Below are 18,712 nucleotides of genomic sequence, written 5' to 3'. Positions count from 1 at the left end.
GTTGCTGTAGCTCACAATAGGTCCTTCCATTAGTTTGAATTAGTAAAAAAATATTTTGTATTTGACAGAAATCAGCAATTTAGATCAGGACAATCTATAGGTGGCTCACAACTACGACAATTTTGGTTAAAAACTGTCTACAAATTTAACATGGGGATGGAATGGTCTAGTTGTATTAATAGTCAAAGCTAGTAACCGTCAACCTCCTAAAAAGTGAATACAATACAAGCACAGGAATTCAGATTAACCGGAGTAGCTGTCGAAAAATTGTATTGTGAATTGCATATTATCAACATACCACACTCTGTAGTTTCCTTAACATGTGCCGTACCGTTTAACCGGGGCTATAGAATAGCCTACTTTAATACTTGTTCCAAACCCCCGTTTGAAATACTATTTCTGACCTCTCAACAGACGTTTTTCGAATTACTGTAGCCAAATATGATCGTTTGGCAGATAAATGATGCCATGTGAAAACATTACCAATAGAAGATTCCCACGGATTCTCCCCGTGGTTTCTTCGTTTACTGGAGCGTAGCACGATGTATACCAGGCCGATGTAACCGATGTAACGCTGCTCTCGTTTCGCCCAAACATTACTCATGACATTTCACCATAGTCATTGTATTGGTAAAATGTGTACACATTGTGATTTGGTTGACCTGCCAACCACCGAAATTTGAAATGAAGATAAGGGTTCTATTTCCTTATGAAAATATCTAATGCTGAACCGATTTTGCTGTTATTTCACTTTCAAGAGCAGAACAAATTGAGCTTTATTAATCAATATTCAGTGCCAAAAAGCAGTAATGAAGGACATTGTAGCACTGTATGTAGCGACACCGACACAACAAAGTAGTTTCCTGCACACCATTTATTATAAGTAAGTTCCATTATTAGAAATGAATTAATCACCAATCTTGGCATGTTGCATGCAGATTCCAAATTTGATTGTGTCTAAAAGAATTTCGAAAACATTGATTTTGTTATATTAAAGAAGTATTCTTACAGGATGACAAGAACAAATGAAAAAGATTTTAAGCACAGTAGTTGGGTGATAACTGAAGTTAAAAGTACTCATTATTCCCGATATACACCTAGGACGTTTCCGAAAGTTTTTTTTTTTTCATTACATTTGTGTAATAAGGGAAAGATATTATAAAGATTTGTTAATTAAATATCTGAATAATCCCTGGAGTCAAACGTGTAATTCTGAAACCCAGCTAGTGGTAAAATATCAGTATATCAATAATCAAACGAAATTAGAATTCACATTTAGTTTTTGTGTAGTGTAAAAACATAAAAATAAATGTACACTACCTTTTAAATCTATTACAAAGCCGTTTCTCAAGAAGGCACGCTAGAAACCTTTACACTTAATAACCCAACAGGGCTACACGCATTTAAAAATATTTTGTAGGAAGTCCCTACTACATGGACATTAATGTGCGTATGCATGTGTGGTAAAAATAACACAATACACATTCCATCGTCACAAAGGCCAAATGTAACAATGGGCAAGTACAGAACACTACAGCTCATTCATGTGTCTCCATTCACTGGCTCTTTTGTCTCCGACCTGATCATTATGATTAATATTGTGTGTGCATTCCACTTCAGATTCTGCAGTTACGGTTACATAATACGTGTATGATTATTTTAATCCCACCGTCATTCAAATGGCGATAACTTTTGTAAAGCGACTACTTTTAACAATCGAGAAGTTCCAAAGAATACTATACCTAAACGCTTTGAAAATAAAAAAGCTAGAAATGTTGTTTGATGTAGAAATGTCCGTATTTCACCGAGAATTGTATCTCTGAGAATAATAACACTTTCCCTGCTACCTGTATTGATTAAACGTCTGTCTTTCGGTTCAAGTAGAACAAGACATCGTGAGTACTTATGTTTATAACTTGTATAAACAGCTGATTGCTGTTTCAGCACAGTTTCAGTTATTAGAAGGATATAGGTTATTCAAAACATTAGAAGGTTCACAATTTGTTACCAGCTACGATGAAGGTTCAATTGACAATTATTGGGATCTGCCACTAATTAAGAAGGGATTTCTGAAACTACAAGTATTTCAACGCAATATAATAAAACACCTCAATGGTACATAGCTATAAATCGGATTTAAACTGGATTTTCAGTCAACAGTAAATAAAAAATTACCATTTCTACGAGTCGCATCATTCATAACATCACGTGATTACATTAGTCATCAAGGAAAGTCAGTCGTACAGTCAGTAAGTATCATAAACGTATCAAGTAATCTTTCATTGTCTCCATCACGTTTTCTCCATACTGCTTCAAACAAAGGATTCTCGTTAGTAAGCTCTCCATGTTATCACCCTTACTTTAGTATCCATAACATTGAATGATTCATTATCCAGGATAAACAAAGACCGAAATAATTTGGTTTGAAACCCTATTATTAGAGGTTAACTTACTAGAGCACACGTAATTATACAATATTTATACAATTATTTAGTAAATCATAACATGTACGTACGGTTTCTGGATTTATGGCTAAATAACCTATTTGGAAATCTTTACAACACGAAAACTGAAGGATTAAAAAAATGTTATGTCGTAATTCGTAAAATACCTTTCTGCACCATTAAACCTCATTAAGAAAACAATCGGGACGTCCAACTGTTTCGAGTCAGTTTCGTTAATACAGTAATAAAACTAAACCATGGACTCTCAAAAAACATATTTTTCCCTTCCTTTTGCGCCATAACCATAACCGCCATGAACAGTAAACGTTTATTTTTTGTCACCATAAAAATCATGTTAAGTTAATTTACATATGCTTACTTAAGGGAGAGACGAAGATTCGCATCTAAAATAATTTACATTTAAACTAACTACCGTTATAGAATAGAACTAACTAACTAAACTAACTAATTAATGAAATACCTATCGTAGTACCGGTACCTATTAACTAAATAACGTAGGCCTATACCGTAGGGTAAAAAACCTATTATTAAATACTCGAAGATATTTTTTATAATTGCCAGGACTACATGTAACATTACCGATACCTATAACTTTGGATATACTGCTTCAATCCTTTTAATTTGGTGTGTTGTTTCGAAACTAAACTAATTTAACACCACCAGAGAAAACGCCTCTTGGACTTAATTTCAATACTGAACACATTTCAAAATTTATACAGTATTTCAAAAGAACTTCATTTGCTGAAATGGTCGTACAGTTCACTTACAAAAGTTCTCATAAGCCTTTAAAGAACTTTATATAAAAATATACACATGACAGATATCCAAAACAAACTAAATAACCGCTGATGAAGAAGATTCGAACAAGTAATTCATAGAATGATTCCAAATGTTGTACAATTACGCATATCCGTTGAACCAAGATCATACAAGCAAGGTAATTACAGCTTGTACCAACTACGGGAGTTACTCATTACAGTTCTGAAACTTCCTTTTCCTCCCATGGTGGTGAAAGCCTCAATTACACCATATAGGTGGATAAATCATCAAAGCGTACTCTTAGAATTTTTCAGTTTCCCACAAACTATTTCCTTTCAATAAGTGAAGAGATTGCAAACATGATGTAAAAACTAATATCAATTCTCGCAATGGGGGTTCGTTACGAAAGTTTGTACCTAAACGAACACTTTCCTTGGCATACCAAAACTTCTCGAGGTACTTCTTTTTCTCGGTAAACTATTTCTTCTCCATCATAAGTGATAAACACGATGTTAAAAAGATTCGTTCTCTTCACTTTCCGAAAGACAAGAATTGTAAACGTGTCGGAGTAGGAGTACTAATCAGTTTATATTTCATTTCCATCTGAATTTTAGATATTTTACATACGCAAAATAACCAATTGTAACATTGGAATCTGTTACGAAAGTTCTTGACGTCAATATCGAAACGGACCAAAAAGTGAAGCTTATCGAGCTACTTATCGATTCTTCGATTGCCAGTTTCCTTCCCTTCATAAGGAAAGAGATGTAAACAATTATGTAAAATCTATCCACTTCATTTTCGAGTGTCTGTACTAAATTAACGCTTTTCTAGACACATCAAAAAGTGCCAAGAGATTTCTCTGCAAAGTATTTCCATTGCATCATACATGAAGATATTTTAAACATAAGATCAATTTATTACGAAAGTATGTAGGTCCTACTTAGTAATCTTTTCTCGATTGAGTACGTTTCAATTGTAAGTGAAGAGATGCAAAAATGATGACAATTTGCGGTAGCCATAAAGTACACTTTTACGACTCCTCGGCCTCTACAGCCGCCTGTCCTCTGTCCTGGAGGACAAAGCCTCCAGACGGACCGCTATCCCGGACCACGGCATGTGGGGAGGGGGGCTCAGCCCGGTGACAGCCTCCGCCTGGTACCACGGACCTAGTACTTTCACCTGGGAGTAACGCCGGCACTGAGGAGTTGCTAAACTGTACTACAGAAAATACGTATGTGGGTCATGTAAATAGAACATAGCTGAAAACTTTGAGTATGTAACTATAAATTTCATTCACCAACAAATACAAATGAATGTAAGCCGCCCAACAGAATAGGGAAATAGTTATTCCTGACCAACTCGCCAACTTTTGAAACTGACCAGCTTGCTGAAATCACTACAGTATCTTATCTGTCATATTACGTCAACAGGAAAAAATAATGATAGAATAGAGTTGTTTCAGACTGTGAACACGATACGAGCAGCACTTTCAGTGTTTTATTTGAATGAAAAATTCGATATCGTTGATCCATGTAGATGGGATGTTTACTTCAGTTTCCAAAATTCAATGATCCTACAGATTTAATAAGTTTATTATTCAATTCGTGTTATCATGCTTTATAAAATTGGATGCCTACACATTGGCATAAAATACACGACAACCAGACATTTTGTGGATGTTTACGTTTCCATCCAAGGTATTAATGCGTGAATTACATAAACGCTGTCTGAGAAATATTGAGACACCTTCGTGGAAAGACCGATTGACGTCAGTTAGTAGGCGTCACACACTTACTGTCCCTGATGATTAGAAATAAATAATCCTAAATGATGAAACAGCTGATATTAGTCAGGAAAAAAGCTACACAGATCATCTCACATTCTGCTCTCATCCTTCACTCATATTTTGGAAATACGCACCTAGGTGGCATCCCCTATCAACCAATTGATGATGAAAGTGTGGTAGTTTAGACCTTATTCCTTTATTTTATTACGTGATATAGACACAATAAGTTCTTTTTATCATACGAAAGTTTATCCCCAGTGACTTTGATTCAGATTAGAAAAAATCCCAATTAACAACGAAGATTCCGCTGGGCTACATTGACAAACGTGTTTCGGAGGTTGAAATTCTTGAGGTAAAATCACAAAAGGCATTGCGAAATAGTGATAAGACAATACAGCACACGATCAAATCGTGTCTCCTGTTACCTTGACTTTACATCTGCGATCCCTTCTCTACTCTTCCGAACATCCTTTCTATGCCTCCAGGACTGGTGTTGCTCTACACTCTCTACATGAAACACTGAAACTTCACAGTAAAGTATATCGAATCTGTGAAAATATATACGGCAAACCCTAAGTACCAAAACACCAGTCCACCAAAGAACTGTAGCCTAAATTACATCATCGACTGTATACAATTTTTAAATACTGTTCGTCTAATGGGAATCAGATAAAATACTTCATTGCATCCTTAAGGAGTTCACGAGATCCACCATCTTGGATGCAACATCCGAATTGATCTATTAATCAATTCGTCTAAAGGATGAACTGTGCATTGATTAGTATTCTTTTTCCAATACCATACAGTTTACTTAACATAACAGTTTATTTTGTTGAGTTTTAGTAGGAAAAAATTTCAAAAGTCTGCAAACCTTCTCATTGCCCCCCCCCCATTTAAACCAAGCATATCTGATCTTAACTTACGTGTTCAAGAATGTACGTAATATTTATTAGTTTAATGACTAAGTTCGAGGTCTAGTCTACCTTTTAGCGTAATGTGTATGGATGTAATTTGATCAAATTTGGCAAATTTATTTCATCCTGAACTGCTACGATTTGTTCAAAATAAGATTTTTAAACCTCCCCGTAATAGCTACTCGTTAAATCTAATATTATTTAAATGGGGAATAAATATGTCTCGTTTGTGGAAATGTTTGAGTAAAAATCCAATCAGACCAATTGTTCACCTTTTAAGCGACAAGGTGTTTCTTTGTTAACCTTTAAACACCCAAAGTTACCCACGCACTGTACACTCGCGCTAAGTAGGCCTACGTCGTTCCCAGATTTCCCTGCCCAATGTTCCCACGACTACGGTATCAGATCGACGGGGTTTCCTCTAGCTAGAAGCGTAAACAATCGCTGAAGTGGACGACCTTGGTAGCGACTCCGTGTCTGGCCGTGTCAGTGTCACCAACTCTGGTGATTTTTGCCCGTTTTGAGGACTTCTTGATAAAAACTTGGCAACTCTGGGTAACTTGAGTAGCACCTTGACAACAATACTCAAGGGAAATGTAAGTATGTACAGTATGGTGTCCGATGTATAATGTACTTTCCATCAAGTTTGATCACTTTTACGGATTTTTATTTAAGGTTCACTAGGTAAACTATATTGAGAGGGAATAGTTATTTGCACATAATCGAATTAATAATTTCGATATAAACTTGGATTGTGTCAGTAAGGTTACGTCAATTCACACTCCATAACCATACACAATGTTGTGGGAAGCAACAATTGGATTTTTATTTCATGTACAAATACCAAAATAGCACGATATACTTTTCAAATTACGATGCAAATCGAATTAAATGTTCTATCAATTCTGCATTGTTTATGTACACGCATGTACCTTGCGTTACTTAATGGGTCGTGGTATTCTAATCATGTATTCCAATGTAATCATAACTCATTTTAAAATTGTAACACCAGGCTTGTCGATTTCATGTTGTACAATACATTTTGTTCACTTAAAACTTGCGATTAACTCAGTCTTAGGGATTTTAAACCAAATCTACATAGTTACTTATGTATGTCTTCCTTTAAAAAATAATTGGACAAGGGTCCAATACCTAATGTGTTCGATTGTAAATTAATTTACGCGAGTCAAAATATGCTTGTACGAAGGGTGCGATTATACTCCTCTGTCATTTATCTCGACATGTTTACTTAATTTGAACCAGCAGACCTTCTCTCCTTCAACATAAATCACACAGCAAGTCACAACAAATCATGTAGAATCGCGTTACAAAGTTTCATGATGTAGACTTTGCAGACTCCCACGTTCTGCAGCCCAGTCAAGGCCATGTTGTAGTGTGATGTATGATTCTCTACAGTGTGGGATGTGGGAAGGAGTCAGGATGACATAAACACCTAGTGTCGTCATTATGAGAACAAAACACGACTCAACCTTGCGACTTTCACTCACCCACGCTTGTATGACACGCTGTATCACGGTGGAAATACAGCAACTTGCTGTGGTGACTAGCAAATTAGGTGGTCTTCCGGTGCAAAAACATTTGGGGTTAGTTTTCGGGGGAATAATACTGGGGAAAAGAGAGAAGTGTAATTTCAAAAATGGCAAAGAGAAACCCACGTATGTCTTACGTCCTTGGATCGCAGAACAGTTCAACAATTTCTTTAGTAAGAAATATGCCAAAGCAATTATTAAGTTTGAACCGTGTGCTAGATACTGTAAACAATTAAGTGGATCGCCATCAGAGTGGGGTTGTACTGGAACAAACATTCAATTGAAGTTTTAACCGTAAAGCGGAAAAAGTATCCATTTGTCCATTCAAAAAAGACAGTAGCGATGTATGGATCGGTAATAAAAATTCAGAACATTATTAGGATGTTGTAAAATACTTTGTGTGACACCTTCAGTGTTATAATATTAACTAACGCTAATCAGAAGACGAAAAAATAGTTTTAAATCGGTTGGTAGACTAAATGCGTTGCTTCAATGTAATAGGGTGAAATGCGAATAATACCTCGAGCACCCAACACTTTGGATATCCCATGATAATTATGATTTTTGATGGAAATTACGTGTTATTCCAACCAATAAAGAGGTGTTAACATGCTATAGATTTACATAGCATAAGCACGGATCACACTAGACGGTGGCCCGCACAACTCAGCATTTTACGTAGAGTTTTAAAAATGAAATTAGCCTAGAAGAAATGTATAGAAACTGCAATAATTGAGTAGTATCATGTTAAAACACGTCTCATGAAATTTCGGAACCTATTAAATTAATTAAAAGTTTTCTAACTTAACATTTCACCAGCCATTTCACCCGTAGTCACACATTCCCACAGTTTGAATCTGATTGTTACAATTCGACAATCACCATACCTTTACCCACGATTTCTCTGTGGCATTCCAATGGGATTATGAGGGCTAGCAAAATCATAGTCCGTAACGCTTGAACCTAAAAACCTCGAGTAGCAAGTTTTCAGTGAGAGATTTTAAAAGTAAAACCCGCAAGACAGCTTCTCACAGTTATCACCTAACAGGTAATCGTATTAACATCTCTTATCACATTCCACCTGTGAGAGGGATCAAGAACTTGTTAACAGCTGTGACTGATAAGGAGCGCGTGCTGATAACGACGGCGGTGAGGTGACAAAGGTTAACAATGTGACCTTATCACTTAGTCCAGGCGCTAAACGGGTTGAGTATGCACTGAAAGTCTGACAAAATTTGACTTTTGATTATTGTTGGGGACATCTAGTAGATGAAAAAAATCGATGATGTCGCATTTCTAGGGTGGTCACAACTCGGGGGGGAGGGGGGGAAGTTGCGCGGGTCATCGGTTTACGTTTTCGCATCTAACTCACAAACGGTTAACGATAGAAAGGTGAATTAAGCGTCTATCTACGCCTAAATATATTGTCCTTCAAAAAGGTTATAACAACCTTTCTTCTATCTCTTATACTTTAGGCGCTAATCAACATTTATTGCAAAACATAAAATTTAAAAATACTTTAAAATGAAATATCGGAAATATTGCGCTTGTTTAGGGCATGTTACAAACTATTTATGGTTAGAAAAACTAACAAGTAGTACAACAGCACCAAGTTTAAAGAAATCTGTGCAAAAACAACAGAGCTACGTTGATTTCAGTAAGAGTAAACGTGGAAAATTCGTAGTACAGTAGTATCGAGGCGCGCATGGATGGTACAGTACGTAGCCCACAGTCAATATAGGTTTGATGTTGTAAGTAACTATGGGAAAGCTGAATTTTTCTATGCTGTTAGACCATGTTGAGATGATCATTTTCCAAAAAGTCAACACTCCTCCCCCCTTGTGCTTTCCTTTTAACACCCCTTTTTAGATAAATTTACAGCCTCTTAGCAATTAAGCTATAACTTTAAAACGGGTAAGGATAATAATGCAATCTTTAATTAATCATTTTGCGTTACGATAATCTACAAAAAGAATTATGAGATAAATAAATATTTAAAAAGAATTATTATGGATTTCTGAAGAAGAAGAAGAAGAAAATTTGTTCATTGTAATAAAATATCAATACAGTGTTTTTTTTTTATTTAAATGCAAAGAACAATGGTCGAAGACCGTCTGTTTTGTGTTAGACACACTGATTTTAAAATATGTTAAAACAGTTGAAAAAAATTCCATGAATCACATACAATTATTCAAAAAATAAACTGATTTCAACTACAGAATATACACAAATAGCACTACATACTAATACAGATCAGATAACAATTGAATGAATAATACAATTTAAATGTAGCCTACTGAGAATCTGAATTTTTCCTACAAACAGTTAATAATTCATAAAACAAACCTGTTACTTTTGTAATTACTTTGATAGATACTTAACAAACAATATTTTATAATTTTTTTAAATTACATAGATTTTTTCCATTTTTGTATTGATATCTTAATTCTTAAATTTAATAATTATACTCCATTATCAATTCCCACCCTTTACTCCACGCCTCTTTAAGATAATTTCCAAGTGCCCGCCAATCTTTGCCATTTAAAAATTCAAAAAAAAACTCATATTCATTTAAATATAACTTGTTGGACCAAAATTGACGTATCTTTTTTTAAAATTGGACATTCTGCTATAAAAGGGTACACGTTTCATCCCGGTTGAGATTACATAGTGAACATACATAAATTTTATTTTCCATATAGAGTTAACTTTTTATTAGACGACCCCCTTTATTTGTAAAAAATGTTTTTAGGGATGATTACGAATAAAAAAAATATATCCACCATTTTCCTATATGGCCACCAACTTTGTTATTTCTTATGGAATACGCTGTATTTTAGTATTCTTTTAGAATTTAAAAGCTATTTTTTTCTTCGTGACATTTTTTCTCTAAACCTACCCCATTTAGGAGTTACAGCCTGTTATATCTAAAAGAAAGGCTTGTGGTGTACATTCGGCATCCTGTAGCTCATAAACGAGTAAGTTGAGAGAGAAAGTGCAAAGAATAAATAAGTCACATATAAGTCCTCGTTAAAAAAATTATATATAATACGTTAAAAAATACTGATTTTGTTGTTTTTGAAAATGGTCACTATTTTCAAAAATGGTAGCTTACTTTGATATTGGGACAATTTATTTTATGGTTTTTTTATGTAGATGTGATTTGAAAACTTGTTTATTCTTTGTATTTTCGCTCTTAAACTTACTCGTTTATGAGCTACAGGATGCAGGATGTACTCACAAACCATTTCTTCTTCGATGTAACTCCTAAACAAGTAGCTTTAGAGAAAAATGTCAAGAATAAAAAGGTTTAAAAATTGAGTGTTTACATTCTAAAACAATCATAAAATACAGGGTATTCTATAGGACTAACAAAGTTGTCAGCCATATTGGAAAATGGCGAACATATTTTTAAAATTCGAAACCACTAAAAACACATCTTAAAATAAAGGGTAGTGTCCCATAAGAAGTTAACTCTATATCTCATAATAAAAAAGTTATCTATTGGTTCACTTTAGGCGAGACACCCTGTATAATAAAATGAGGCTCTGGCGTACAGCAGCAAATGCACGATATTCATTCATATGTATCCACTATAGTCTGTATATGTACTGAATGAGCTACATAATGTTAATATAATCTATATAAAGCGGCAAATTCAAATACAAAAACCATAATATACGTAATTTTTTTCATCGTTGCGGTGCACAAAAAAGCCAGAGTCCTGTAAAATCAATTTACTGTACTATCTATAACCACTATATGCAAACAAACTGTTAATAACTATGTATCATTTTAAAATGTAAACTATGCACCCCTAATTTTGTATCAAACATTTTGTTGTGCGACCTCGTATAAAAAATCTACAAAGAAAAGTTTCATAAATTAATCCACAAAAATTACTTTTTTATGTTTATGATATTTTTTAACTATGAATATTTAGGATACCGTGGTAAATACACTTTTTGTAGAATATCGTAACGCAAAATGATTAATTAAAGATTGCGTTACTATCCTTACCCGTTTTAAAGTTATAGCTTAATTTCTAAGAGACTGTAAATTTATCTAAAAATGGCGGGGGGGGGGGGGGGTAGAGGAAAGCACAAAGGGGTAGGAGTGGGGACTTTTTGGAAAATGATCATCTCAACATGTTCTAACAGCATAGAAAAATTCAGCTTTCCCATAGTTACTTACAACATCAAACCTATATTGACTGTGGGCTACGTACCATCCATGCGCGCCTCGATACTACTACGAATTTTCCACGTTTACTTTTACTGAAATCAACGTAGCTCTGTTGTTTTTGCACATATTTCTTTAAACTTGGTGCTGTTGTACTACTTGTTAGTTTTTCTAACCATAAATAGTTTGTAACATGCCCTAAACAAGCGCAATATTTCCAATATTTCATTTTAAAGTATTTTTAAATTTTATTTTTTGCAATAAATGTTGATTAGCGCCTAAAGTATAAGAGATAGAAGAAAGGTTGTAATAACCTTTTTGAAGGACAATATATTTAGGCGTAGATAGACGCTTAATTCACCTTTCTATCATTAACCGTTTGTGAGTTAGACGCGGAAACGTAAACCGATGACCCGCGCAACTTCCCCCCTCCCCCCCGAGTTGTGACCACCCTAGAAATGCGACATCATCGATTTTTTTCATCTACTAGATGTCCCCAACAATAATCAAAAGTCAAATTTTGTCAGACTTTCAGTGCATACTCAACCCGTTTAGCGCCTGGACTAACTTGTGTGGGACCTGCGCCCACCCTTCGAGGAACTGTTTACCGGGCTATTACGGAAAGTAAATATCGGTATGTGATGTAGTCTAAATTTACCCTTACTTTTTTGTGGTTTATCTTACAAGGGCAACACTGCGCTGACAAAGATTTTCTCCAATTGAAGATGCAAACAGACGTTTCCCTTGTGTTTGTGTTTTGAAAGAGTTTTGAAAGCGTAGCAATGGCCGTGAGTGGCATGCAAATCACATATACAGTGTGGATTTCTTGTACATGCTTTATTATTTCATTCGTAGTTTTTTCTTGTACCTATGTGTTGTTTTATATTGTTCTACGAACCAGTATAGGCGGAGGCCTACTCATAAACGTAGCTATTGCACTATTGCTTAATTTAGTCTGTATATCTCAAAGAATACTTGTAAATTGCCACTGTTAATTACTTTCCCTTGTAATAATCCTACACAAAACCAGTAGGCTTACTTAGCATACGTACACATACGCATTTATGTATTCATGCATCTGTAAGTCTTGATACTGACTGTATGTCTACACAAGATTCACCTTTTTTGTTCATCAATCTTATTTGCTTTCTTGTGTGAGTGATAGCCTATGTACGAATTAGGATTTTACCTCAAATAATTAATAGGTAGGTACTCAATAGATGGCCCATATAAGGTACGACCAACCATTTAGAACAAAATTGTTGCGTCATTGTAAATGATTCAGTTTCGAGAGCGTCTACTTTTCAAATCTCAACCGATGAGATCATCAACGTCTGAGGCTACCTGTAGACTCACTGGTAGGCTACAGGATGTCGGCCGGTCTACCTACGGTACTACAGTCCACAGCAATGACGTCATCAGTAACCAGATAGCTGATGTTTCCTGTGAGGTGTCGAGTCACGGTACCTGGCGCTGACTATAGTCGCTACCACTACGTATGTCGTATACATAGGCCTACTTATATATCTTTCTCTCTCTCTGTGTCCTACAGCGTATGGTAAAACACTGACTTTACGCACATCAAACAGTAGCAGGCCAACCATTGACCATAAGTCGTTCTGAAACTTGTCCTATTCTGTACACAGCGTTCCGTTCCGTATGGGAAACAGGACAGAGACGGAGACGTTCCATAGGATATTTCCGTGAATGATTACTCCTAATGGGCTATTGCCCTTTACTTTGCAAATTAAAATAGAAATGACATTTCAAACCAGCGATAACTTTCGTTAGCATTGGCCCACCATAACTTGTACTAAAAAAAGGTTTTTTAACGAGACACTTGTAGAATGTAATGAACACATCGTTTGGTCTTGCACACTGTGAACAGCAAACTACAAAATTTGATGTCGTTTCCGACTTGTTTTATGTTTAAAATGTTGCGAAAAAACTATGCGATAGTGAGGTTACACAAGGTAGTCCTTTTATATAGTTGTGCAAAAATATGTATGCATAATAAAGAAACTGTTTACAACATACAATCCGTCGGTAACTCAACTACAAATATGAAACCACAGAGAATAGTCCATTGGCGGTCTATTGTCTGTGATGATCAACCAAGTAATGTTAACTGTCCTAACTCGATAGCAGGCCAACCACGAGGTGGTGGTAATAGCCAATAATGGCATTAGATTGAGTCAATGACATTACATAATTGTTAGAACAACATTTTAATTAGCCCCCCACAACAATTGAATTGAATTCCAAGTCCTATATTGTGCCCAGGAACCGGTTCCAATGATCTACGAGAGGTCGCCTGTGGTATGTAGGCTATAGAGGAGCGATTCTTGACCTTGCAAACACGTTCTCAACCTTCATACCTAGGGAACATATTGGCTTACCATGTCTTTAGCAACGGAAACAGTCCATTACATGATTAACTTCGTATTTCACTTTAGGTGTTTTAAATCAAACTGGGTCTATTAGAGCACATCCATTCACATTATTTAATCCTGTTATAAGTTTCACTACAGTTTAATCATATCAAAGCCGCGTGGAACATCAGTTACACACAATTGCGACAAAAGTTTGTGTTTGATGGCTACAGGAACATCCCAACATCAGGCGAAGGACAGGATTTCCATGTAAATGAGTCTGCTGGTCACGCAAACATAACTCCAAACTCACCACATCATACCGCACCGCCCTACCTCAATAGTTAATTATAAATCAAGTAAAAGCATTTAGCTTAATTTTATTTTATAGACAATTTTATTCCCATCTATCTTATTTTTGTTATTAGAATAAGGAAAACGCGTCGAAATTGAAGATGGTTACACTATATAACATAGCACTGCTTTCCCTGTGGCTATGGGAATTCTATGGATCTTGTGGAACAAAAACAACTACCTGTCTCCAGACACCTTTCGGAGAAATTCAGTTCGGCGCCCTCATTCGAATTCAAAACGTTTCGAAAGGCTACCTATCCACATACCTATCCCTCTAACTGTTAACTTGTAGATTTGATCCTTCGGAACGGACGCGTTCCGTTCTGTATTTTTTTTTTCGGAATAGCTTTCACTGTTACACACTTGTATACATAAAAAATCGGTTGACTCAATTTAAAGAATTTGATTACTGTGGCAAATCTTCAGTCTATTATAAAAAGATTGTAGACACAAAAAACTACTAAGATACATTGTACATCAAAATAGAAAGCATGTTAACAGTTTTATACTGTACTGTAATTTCTAATGTTTAGGCCCTAAAGGAAATCCTGTCAATCTTGGTCATAGCCTAAATCTTTTTAAAACACAAAAACAGCTAAAATTCTCTCTGGAACAATGTTGTCAAAAACAATCAAGCCAGAATAAAAATATTTCAGCGTACCTATGTGATAGTACAATATTCAACGCACAACAATATTAAAGTTTACCTGAGGAGTTTATTTTATAATGAACGCTGTTTTATCTTAATTTATTCATCCTCACAATCGATGAAAACTAAATTAGCTAGGCCTAAATAAATTTTCACATTGAAAATATAAGTAACAACATTTATTGACACAAAACTGATAAATAAAAAATAGTATTGACTAAATGTGTGATTAGGTAATTACAGTCGTAACATATTTCCCCAACCTTTACAACCCACACAACAACATAACCTTACCTGGGAGAAATCGTAAATTAATCCAATCAGTGTTTATCACAAAACCATAGAACTAACACTCGCGTATACACAGGGGGATGTAAAACGGAACGTGACACGTTTTAGTGGCGAAATACCGCAAAAATAATCGCAAATAGAACGGAAACACGACGAATTACAAAATACGACGGACACAACAACCTGTGCAGTGCAGAGCAGACCAGGTAAAATGGAGACTGGTTTGAAATCAACGACGGTAGAGAGCGCAGAGCTCGCATGCGCAACAGGTCGCTCTGCTACCTAGCGGAATAATCGCGAACTGTCTCTACACTGGTTATATGCAGAACAGACCACTTTGCTCAGACCATGCTAATGCTATTACTAGATAGAATGATAGCATTATGATATATTAACCAATTCGTTCATATCTATGCTATTACTACTACCACAAACAAGGTAATCACAATTTATATACTTTTATTTCCCTATGGTGAAAACTTTGCAAAAACCCGCAGTTCTGCTTTCAAATAACTCAGCACCTAGCCTTCAGAGTAAGTTTTTTAAAGGTTTTTGGTTTATGGTTGAAACATTGTATGTAGTGAAGTCATAAAGATAATATGTCTTGAACGTTACTAGTTCTAATTAAAAAACAACTTAAATACCCCCACCACAGCAAACTTGCAGACTCAGCGAATTTCCATTTACCTGGCTGGATTTCCACTGAAGTATTCCCTTACAATTGCCAGATTTATTTCCTATTTAAATTACATTAATTTTACGAGTACTTAGTTTTTATGCTTCAGCTTATGAGGTGTGTATTTTTTTTTAAACTTTGTTAGCTTAGTATAGAATAAACTATCAAATATATCCATAAACAAGCTAGCTACAACAGTTTATTTGTTTTTGTTAAGAATAACGTGGGTTTTTTTTAATTTACACTTTTCTACAACAAAGTATCAATATGCTATCTTTTCTCAAGAAATTGGGAAATGCTATATTTTTAGGAGCAAAATTGAAAAGAAAGTGATTCAATCATTTCGTCTATTACGATTATGTTACTGTAGATTCCACCATCGATTTTATGTCAATACACCTATAGTTACCAAATAAATTGTAAAAAATTTAGATCCATGCGATTATTATACTGTAATTGAAATTTACAACAGTTTACAATAGCTGATTTTAACTCGTCAGAAACTAAAAAGGTTTGGAGTAAAATGTACTTTAGACCTGCAACGCAGTGATAAAAAACGGAGTTTTTACTGCAGTATGGAAAAAAACAAAATTTTACCCCATAAACCCTCTCCCCCCCACCATAAACCACCGTTCCCATAGTGTTAATTCGGACCGTGGGTGTTTTTGGCCTCTGGGGACCTCAAATCGAGTCCTGGGTTCAGGTCTTACCATGAGACCTACCTAGCATAGTCCCGATATGGGAAATTCACCAAAACTATTTTTTTCGTGTAATGTGATCGATGCTTAATTTAACCTCAGCCATAACATTGGAATGAGATGTCTTTTTCTTTCTACCAATAGCGAACGTATTGTCAACAAGTACTAACAGTATATGCCTCGTTCGACGCCTGCAAGTCACACAATACTACTCCAGTACAACTATGTGTAGTTGTTTGCGTTGAGTCACTCACCGGCTCTCTCCATGAGCGTGTTGACTCCAAGACAGAAGTCCCGGTACGACAGGAACCCTCTCCCCTTCGGGTCCAGGAGATGGGCAACCTCCTCTGCGTCGTTCTGGAATGAAAAACATCACAATGTTTATTGTATTCCAGGACAATTCCATTCAAATCATGAAATACAGTTATTTCTCATAACGTTTTGTCAACAAATTTTTCTAGTGACAAAAAAATTTAACTTAAGCTAAGTTCCATCCAGGGAATAAAATTAATTGGGCAAGTAAACCAAACAATGAATGAAATATTCTGGTTCTTTAATCCAAAATTATAAATCCGTTATATTTTTTACATTGATAAAATACGTGGACGAGAAAACGTCAACAGATAGACGAATCAGCTTTGGTTGAATAGACTTATCTGGGTGTTCTACCGCAAACGAAAGATAAGTATTTTTCTTTTATCTGTGGTTCTAATGTCAACATTGGATTTATCTCATGTATGGTGTTTTCTGTATCTGATAGGTGATTTGGCATAACCAGTCCTATGGCGCCTATAATAAGTGTTCGTCTATTTGATGATGGTCAAACCGTTGTTGTACCTAAAAGAAACAGTAATTTGTAAGCAGGATTACTTAAATTAGGTTAATATTGATACATTGTAATCAGACATAAAGGACAACTGATGATGGTAAACTATAGCATATTGGTGTCCCAACAACTATTTTCAAAAACAAATAGTAGCAAACTATCATAATCTGATTTAGTGGTCATCTCTGCACGTTAAGAAATTAATTTAAAGATAACTAGCTGTTACCCACGGGCTTCACCACTACACTACCCCGTTTGACTTCATAAGTATTAATAAAACTATTGATTGATTAAGTTAAGCTGAAATAAGCAAAACAGAATACAGTAATACAAACAAATAATCACACCTGATTTTTATAAGGTAATAAATTGAAAGAATAACATACAAATTAGTACAGCTGAGGTATTTTTAACATTAGGTATTATGTAAAGTCCCCCTTAGAAAGGAATTACGACCTTAAAGGGCAATTTATGAAATAATGGATAGTTTTGCCTCGTTATAACGAACATTTTAAGTACCTATATGGTTTATGGGGGTGTGACTTATAGTTTTCTCAAAAGTTCATGGGTACTTTGGGATTTATATAGATAAGCTGATTTAGTGGTCATCTCTGCACATTAAGAAATAAGTTTAAAGATAATTTGTCACTGATTTCCAGTAAAAATGAACTACGGTTGTAAATTCATAAATAAAGTTCATAGGTTATATTCTTTTGTCTAGGTAATTGAAACTCGACTTCAGCGTATATTACAGTGAAATTACCACGACACGTCTAGACTTCCTAGTCAATAACTATGTTTACTTTACACACAAGTCAAGATCAATTTTTATTTATTGAAAATTCTTTCCCCATTTCCGCAACAAGACCGAAGGCCGAAACCAATAATTTACCTCGTATTATTTCCCGTATTGTTTGCAATTGTTTTCTTCATTGTTTGTTGAAAACTTTCCCAAGGCTTTAGTTTATTGTGTTTCTGATAACAGTACCAGCTGTTACGTTGCGTTGCACAATTTCTTCGTTTCCTGATTGTTTTGAAAAACAAGAAACTTGAGCTCGTTGGACTAGTCAAGATTTTTTCCGCCAAAACCAATTGAAAATACTAGGTGTACAATGCAGTTGTCTGCCTGCAGTATTGAGCAGAGCTAGCATATTAATCCAATACATTTCCAAAGTCAATGCTACATC

The 18,712-nt window shown here is 35.3% G+C and overlaps 1 protein-coding gene across 1 annotated transcript in view; it reads right to left on the bottom strand.

The window, feature by feature from the left end:
* The window catches only part of LOC129003862 (rab11 family-interacting protein 4A), a 186,501-nt gene that overhangs the window by 147,671 nt on the left and 20,118 nt on the right, over positions 1 to 18,712 (bottom strand). Inside the window, exon 2 of the mRNA XM_054432188.1 lies at positions 16,954 to 17,056. Within this exon, the coding sequence (XP_054288163.1) occupies positions 16,954 to 17,056 (103 nt within the window). The remainder of the gene's footprint in view (positions 1 to 16,953; positions 17,057 to 18,712) is intronic.

The sequence above is a fragment of the Macrosteles quadrilineatus genome, unplaced genomic scaffold (assembly GCF_028750875.1).
Source record: "Macrosteles quadrilineatus isolate MER2022 unplaced genomic scaffold, UCM_ALF_1.0 Scaffold_9__3_contigs__length_116548681, whole genome shotgun sequence".
NCBI classification, from domain to species: Eukaryota; Metazoa; Arthropoda; class Insecta; order Hemiptera; family Cicadellidae; genus Macrosteles; species Macrosteles quadrilineatus.
The sequence above is the reverse complement of the archived record's forward strand: the minus strand, read 5'-3'. Positions and strand labels throughout refer to the sequence as shown.